The sequence below is a fragment of the Sitophilus oryzae genome, unplaced genomic scaffold, assembly GCF_002938485.1.
Source record: "Sitophilus oryzae breed Bouriz unplaced genomic scaffold, Soryzae_2.0 scaffold_801_pilon_pilon, whole genome shotgun sequence".
Taxonomy (NCBI): Eukaryota; Metazoa; Arthropoda; class Insecta; order Coleoptera; family Curculionidae; genus Sitophilus; species Sitophilus oryzae.
The window spans coordinates 1-7787 of NW_022147419.1; the positions used below are offsets into that span (position 1 = coordinate 1).

The window sequence follows — 7787 nt, forward strand, 5'->3', positions numbered from 1 at the left end:
AATCCTATAAAAGCACGTTACAAACCGCAAACAATATCAATTACAATCGGTGCGCATATGCTACAGAACGGATTAATACGCTAAATGCTTTAAGACTCTTTTGTGCGACCCTCTCCAAAATCCACCCTTATTTTTAATACCCACCCTTAGTCGTTTGTATGATATATACGTCTATTATAATCTACACGGGGGTAGGGTACGAGTACGATCGGGTAGGGAATTATTGTGGATTATTTTGTTCGGTTATTGTTTTTGATTATTATATGGCATTCTCGTGCTTGTCAAGGTGAACAATATTGTTATATAAGCTTATTGTGTAGCGTTTTCTTTTGTGGGGGATTGTTTTATTCATTTGTATTAGTTTCCTATTGTGTTGATTTGGAAAAATATACTTTTTTGATGGATGATGTTTTTAGAAAGCAGTACCAGGAAAGGTCATCGTATACCACACAAATTTTAGGCGACTGATGAATTAAAATAAAAGTTGTATGTGCACTATTTGAATTATACATATTTGAAGTGAAACTTCTTCTCACTTCCGTCTGCCTGTCTGTCAGTCTGACCGTCTGTCAGTCCAAGAACTCCATTCGAGTACCTCTATCCACTTGCCAAGTTTGGTTCCAACCGACCCATAATTAAGAAAAATCCTGATGATTTCCTCCATTTAGAGGTATTGGTTCGAAACGTCGAGGGCGTCATCGTGTAACCTGTCCCCAGTTCTGCCGAAATTGACCCACATTTGTCTTCAATATCAAATCCTTCGTCCCACCCTGATGAAGATGTAAACGAAACGTCGTATCCTTTGCTGGGTGGGAAAGTGTGCATCAGTCGCAGTCGCTCACATAGCCTACCCACCAAATTTAGTCGTGATCAGACATTACCTTTAACGTTTCTTACGTCAAAACTAACTGTCATAGTGACACGTGTTGTACACGGTCAAGTTATCCTTGGTCCAATCTATCAACATACCAAATTTCATTTAAATCGGTCGATTTTTTGATTTGATTCATTGGTGATGGGGTTTCGTATTGCACAAAACGTCGTCAAAATATCATGAAAAGTTAGGGCTCTTCGAGCTCTATCTACATTCCTAGTTTCACTCCCATAGCTCACATAGGACCCGAGTTACGACGCGACGCTTCAAAGACCCATCTCAATCTCAGTCTTGAATTTTTACTTCCATCGCGTCTAAAGAAGTTTCATTTCAAAAATGGAGTTGATTAATTAACAAAGTAATTATTAAAAAAATATTAGCAATCAGTAAGTAAGAGTTAAAATAAGAAAAACATATATTGTTAACAATTTTCTAAAAGCAAACAGAATATGATAAATATTTCCCTAAATTCTCATTATAAAGATAGATAATTAAGATATTCTAACTTCCTATTTTATACGTTTTGTCTTGTCTTAGAAATATACAAGCTGCAGTGCGCTATCTTGGTAGAAGCAGGTGTCACAGTACACCGTAACCATCAAGCAGAACGATAACAAAAAACAGTAGACGCATTTACATTATCTAGGTACAAAATCAGACCGACAATTTAGTACCTTAAATTGACGTTATTTATATTTGATAAGAATAATAATAATGAGCTATAAATAAGATATCCTTAATTGTTCTTCAACCAAAGTAAATTTATACAAAAAAACTTGTAAAACTATGAAATTTCCTATAATAAACACTAAAAATTACTAATGAAATATAAATCAAATCAAAGAAAATATGAAACATTTTCAATAATAAAGGAGGCCTAGAATTATGCCATAATTTTATTATAATATACTAAAATATAGATATAAAATGCGCCAAGACATCATAGAAATAAAGGCAACTTGAATATGGTTTTAAGCATTTGTTATTAACTCCAACATATTTCAATAAAAAGTTAACAAGCCTATATCGCCATATCACCAGAACTATTCTTAAACATTATAAAAGAGCTTTTAAATAAATAATAAAATTAATTTATTTTTTTCTGGGAACAACAAACGACTATAATTTGTTGACGAGATCGTAAACATATCCAATAATTTTAAGCAAAAAAATGCACGAAGAACTGAGAGAAGCCTCCAAGAAGATGTGTCAGGGGATGTTAATGAAACAACACAATTGATGATAAATTTAGTTAGGTAGTTCCGATTATCTAACAGTCAACGAGACATAGGAAGATCAAGTAAATATTATATAAATACAAATATCTTATGGAATATACATTAAGAATTGGTGGACAAAATTAAACTTTTGAAATTGAACGATGGACTAGTTTGGTATAGACAATTTTTGGAAAGCTGTGGCATATTGTGAAGGATAAATCTCTGAATCTCTCCTGTGATTACTTATAGTTCTGAAACGCCTACCTTTTCTTAAAGAAATATGGAAAGAAATATGCTCGACATGTCAAATGGAGATGAGTGGCCATCCAGATTGGATAAGAGATATAGATGTCGACCCCCTGCGGAGAGGGAAATTAATCACTGCGACCTTATAAATCTAATGGGCCCCCCTTTGTTGAGTTATAACTCATCGTACAGTTTCAGGGCTTTGATAAAAGCATGTATGTAAGACGGTTTTACAGAGGTTAGTTCTAACTAACTTCGGATCAAAGTTTATGGTAACGGTTTCAGTGACGAATGAAAATTCTGTGGGGAAACAAGGGAAACACTAGAACACCTCTTCACTGAGTGCGCAGAGACGACAACCATTCGTTTCATAAACTTTGGTACGACTGATATCGGAAATGGAGAACCAATGTAACTCTCTCAGATCCTGGCTTCTGTCAAAGCCCTCAGAATGTATGATAAGTTATAGCCCAAGAAAGAGATAAACAAAAGATCTATAAGGTCGCGGTAATTATCTTCCTCCCTCCGTGGGAGGTCTGCAGATGCAGACCTTCCACAGTAGATACTGAAGAGCAGCATTTGTGGAATCAGAAAGAACACCAATTGAATAAAGAATGAAAAAAAACTTCATAAATAGTATGGGCATAAATGGCAGAACCTCATTACACAGAGCGTCCGAAATTCGAAGTTAAGATACTATAAGGGATATAAAGAGATATAAATGAGGTCAAATTATAACAAAACTGCACAATTTTATAACGATTAAAATGACAGATTATAAATATCCGTATTCATCCGATGATAAATTCTGAAGAAAACAAAATATTTATAAATAAAGTCCACTTGATCATTTTCATTTTTTTTTAATCCACTATTTTGTAGAAGAAATATTAAGGCAGCTAAGAACATATCCTTCGGTTGCTTGATTTTCAGACAGCCAAGCCGTGCTAAAGTCTAAACTCTAAATACATTGGGTCAGTGTAGGAATATTACGTGACCCTGGGGTACCAGGTCACGAGTGTTACAAGAGTAATGAAGAGGCAGATGAAATAGCAAAACAAGGCTCATCAATGCTATTCGTAGGCCCAGAACTGCTCTGCGAAGCTTCAAAAGCAGTTTCTAGACTGGTCACAATACAGTGGGTGACCAACAAATCTCTAGAATGGTGGAGAAACTTACAGAGGCTTACTTACTACTACTGCAGAGACAAGCAAAAAAGTTTGTTGTAGAACATTCGCCAAAATTCACAACAGACCTGATAAGCAAAGACAGAAAGACTGTAAAAAAAGGTCTGATAAGCAAAGACAGAAAGACCGTTGTAGTGGGTCTAATAACAGGGCATTGTAAGCTGAATAGGCATATAGAGCTAATAGGGTTAATGGACGAAGCCGTGTGCAGTTTCTGCCAACCTGAAAAAGAAAAGATGCTCTCTGTAATAGGCAATGATAGGCCATTGAGAGAGCTATATGGAGGTTTTAGAGGTCAGTTTCTCAAAAGGTCGTCATCTCGGTCGTCATGGATCAGGCCGAGAGCCATAGCCACCTCGAAGAATCTAATCTAATCACCTTTTTTATCAAAATGGTGTTATTAAATGTCACTAAGAATTTTCAGTTTTTACTTAAAAATATATTTTTTATCGATCTTTAGTACTCACTAATATACGTTATCGAACAACCTACTTATTAATCTAGATTTAACTCACAATTCCGACACGATAATCGCGCAGTCGAGTGTGTAACCGACTTAATAAACACGGACCCCGCCCCCCTAACCACCAGTCTTTCCCACTGATGCCTACCATCGCGAACCGAGAGCATTTACCATGTTTTGATAACAATCGGAGTGATCCACGACCCGACGGTGTTTTGTTTCCGTTGCGAGCGCGCCGCGTTTAATAAGCTTTTGTTGTTGTTGATGTTGTGAAGTCGGCCTCGTATATATTATGTGTGTACCTACGACACGCGTCCAGTGGGAACAGGGCTTAACCGCAATTTCGCGATAGGCATCTTCCGAACGGGACATAATGGAATAATAGAGATTATTTATGGTTAGAGGAGTCGAGCCATGGGAACCGTTTACACAGAGGGGTTGCGATATGGGTGTATTGGATCCGAGGATTTTGAATTGAACATTAACTTGTTGGAAAACTTATGCCGATGACAAAGATTAAAATGATAGGCGAGGTTAGCAAAAATGTTAAAGTTGAAAAATCCTTTGTTAAAATAGGAATTGTAATGTAAACTTTATGGTTTAAAGGTATCAGAAAGTCAGCAGGAGGAACCGGTCAGTCATGGGTAGAACTAGGACAGTCTGTCCTTAATCTTTACCTATGACCTTCTGCCCGAAACAAAGATCATCAACTAATTTCTTCAAAAAAACTATTGCATATCTTTCAGTCAAACATAGCCACATATTTTTCAAAACAAAATTTTGTTAATCGTCTTTTAATGTAATAACTAGTGGAGGTTTCTCAGTAAGTGTACCTAAATGTACAAAAAACTAATATTTTAATTAATTATATTTACATCTTAAAAACTTCGTATCATATACTTGAAAGTTATGCATAAAAACTTTGACGAATTTCTTATCTACCACCTAAACCTATCTGTTAATTTTGAGGTCTCTCAGTCGCTCTAATTTCTGAACATGCGTAAACCTTTCATGCCAAACCTCTCATCTCATTTGGTCTACCGCATTCGCCTAATCGGAGTGTTCACTGTTCATTGGAATTTTAGAACAAACCTTTGCCGCCCGTACCCTTCATTGATATGATACCAGCGTCCCATTGGGTCTTCTTATTTCACGATCTACTAAATGATTACCTGACGATCTAACCACCACATACGTTTTAAAGAAAATAAATTTTACAAGATGTGATTTTAGTTAAATTTTAAAATAAATTAGATCCTTGATTTGCAGCTTTAAATTAAAGATTTCGTAATCCAAAAAGTGTAATCTTTGGGCATGATTGAGAAACAATTATGAAGGTATCTATTGAAGCACGCGCCATGTCATTGATAGTAACCAAATAGATTTTATATTTTTTCAGGAAACAAAATTCATATCAATTGTCTGTAATAAAATGTTTATACGCTTTGTCTCGCGAGGCTCTTACCTCCTTTCAAGAACAACCAATATTTTTGCAGATTTAAATCAAGAATACCTTGACATTCCATTCGGGAGATCGCCGGGTACGCCGGGTCTCCACGGCTCGAACCAGAGGACCAAGAGGATGAGGACCTCGTTCAAACACCACCAGCTCAGGACGATGAAGTCGTACTTCGCGATTAACCACAATCCAGACGCCAAGGATCTGAAGCAGTTGTCGCAGAAGACCGGGTTGCCGAAAAGAGTACTACAAGTAAGTGTTTTTAATTTAATTGAGTATTTCTAATCAAAACGGCTGAGAAATGAAAAGCACTAATTTGGCTGGAACAGTGACGGCAGTAGTTTTTTTTTTCTTATGGATGAAGTCATGAAGAGGTAGTCATAGTCTGAGCTCTTAGACTGTCCTCCGAATTCAGCGACTACGTTTTATTTGTGAAGCTGAAAGTTGAGGTTGGAAAGATATAGTTTTTTTATCAAACATGACAGTTATGACATTCGCAAACAACTGCTTTTCTAATCAAAGGTGCCAACTATTATAATAATATATAGACTTGAGTTTATGATATAGAAAATCGTTGAAGTTTGTGGCTGTGCATAGAAGTTAAAAATAATAGAATTAGAAAGAAAGTATTTTACATAATTGTGATTTCAGAAACTAATCAACTTCAAAGTGGGTGGACCACCACTGTAACCAATAAACAGTTTTTATTAGTTCGTTTGGATAAATGAAAGAAACAAATTATTAATTAGCACTTTGTTTTATTGTGTAAAATAAACATTACTTTTTATTCTAGATGTAATCACTATCTATTAAACTTAACTTGTATTAAGCTCTTCCAAACGGCCTTACAAGGAACAGGGCTCCATATACAGGGCCAATATAAATCAGAAGAATTCAACTTAAAGCTAGAGTTGTAATGATCAAAATATCCATGATACTAAAACTACATAAAAAGCTCTTTCATTTAATCTTTCGGCGGTTGCGCTTTATTTTTTACATGAAAGATCGCGCGCGGACTCTGAGACCGTATGCTAAATTCGAGAGATCTTAAGGGTTGCTAATTGGTGCAAGATATAAAATAATATAATAATAAAAAGTAAAATCTATTTAATGACTTGCTTCGTTCTCATGACCAGCTCCATGTTATAAAGAGGTATTTAGGTCAAATATTTTTAGCACATTTTAATAAACGATGGCAAGAATCTAATCGCACAAAAAAACGTTTTATACCAGATACAGTAAGTGGCTGGAAGGTAGATGCACAATTACAGTCTCAGATGAAGAACCATCATGCTCTTGTGCGCAAATCGGTCGACCTGAAAAACGCTTTGAAGATTGCTCAGAACGGACCAAACGTGCAAAAATCAAGGAAGTTTTAGACAATGTTTCAAATGAATTAATAATAGCTGCATCCAAGAAAATTACAGGACAAAATGAGATTCTTTCATACCATCCAGAGAGAGATTTGGCCTTGATCATTGATACCTCGTAAACAAAACATGCTTACGGTATTCTTAGGCAATCAGCAATAGAATTAGGAAGTGACATTTTCCCATCGTATGAGCGTATTTTATCATCAAAAAAACTTTGCTATCCACCTGATGTAGAAATAACAGAAACGTTTGCCAGAGTAAATTTGCAATCATTGCTCATTGTTATTTTAAATTTGTAGTGATTGTTCACCCTATATCATACTCTCAAACTTGCTAACTTTTTAACATTCATATAATATTATGCTTAATAATACTGACTAATTTGACGCAAGCATTACTATATCGACACAACAATTTTTGCCACTTTTGCGCCATTTCAGACTACTGTTAAATGTGAAATATTGACAGATGATCACCATTTCAAATCTTAAAATTTGCATTTTCAAATAGAAATGTATGTACAGGATGTTTATAAGAAAAGTGACGTATCTACAATATCAATATTTGACGTTTGAAAACAAAGTATAAAATTAAATATATCTAAAATAAATTTTTTTTTTTTTTTTTCAATTCATTATTCGAATATGATTCGAATTATCATTTGTCATTTCGAAGTTATTGAATTAATACCGTATTACCATATGCCCTAAACCATTGTGCGCCGCACAACCACGAGAACAAGCGGGCTTTAGAAGCGGCTTCAGCGCGATTGATCACATACATACACTAAAGAGAAACAAAAAAAGAATCTAAGAATCCAAAGCAATAGTAATAATATATAAAACAAACCCAGATTTTCTAACTGGTAAAGGAGTACGACAGGGGGACGCAATATCCCCAAAACTCTTTACGAAGTAACACTAGAAGAAATCTTCCGTCAATAAACTGAGCAATACGTAGCCGCG

The 7787-nt window shown here is 35.3% G+C and overlaps 1 protein-coding gene across 1 annotated transcript in view; it reads left to right on the plus strand.

Moving 5' to 3' along the window:
• Window positions 1-3718: 3718 nt before the first annotated feature.
• LOC115888531 (protein apterous-like) overlaps window positions 3719-7787 on the plus strand; it is a 33413-nt gene continuing 29344 nt past the window's right edge. The window contains exons 1-2 of the mRNA XM_030908279.1: window positions 3719-3821; window positions 5448-5701. Of these exons, the coding sequence (XP_030764139.1) occupies window positions 3719-3821; window positions 5448-5701 (357 nt within the window). The remainder of the gene's footprint in view (window positions 3822-5447; window positions 5702-7787) is intronic.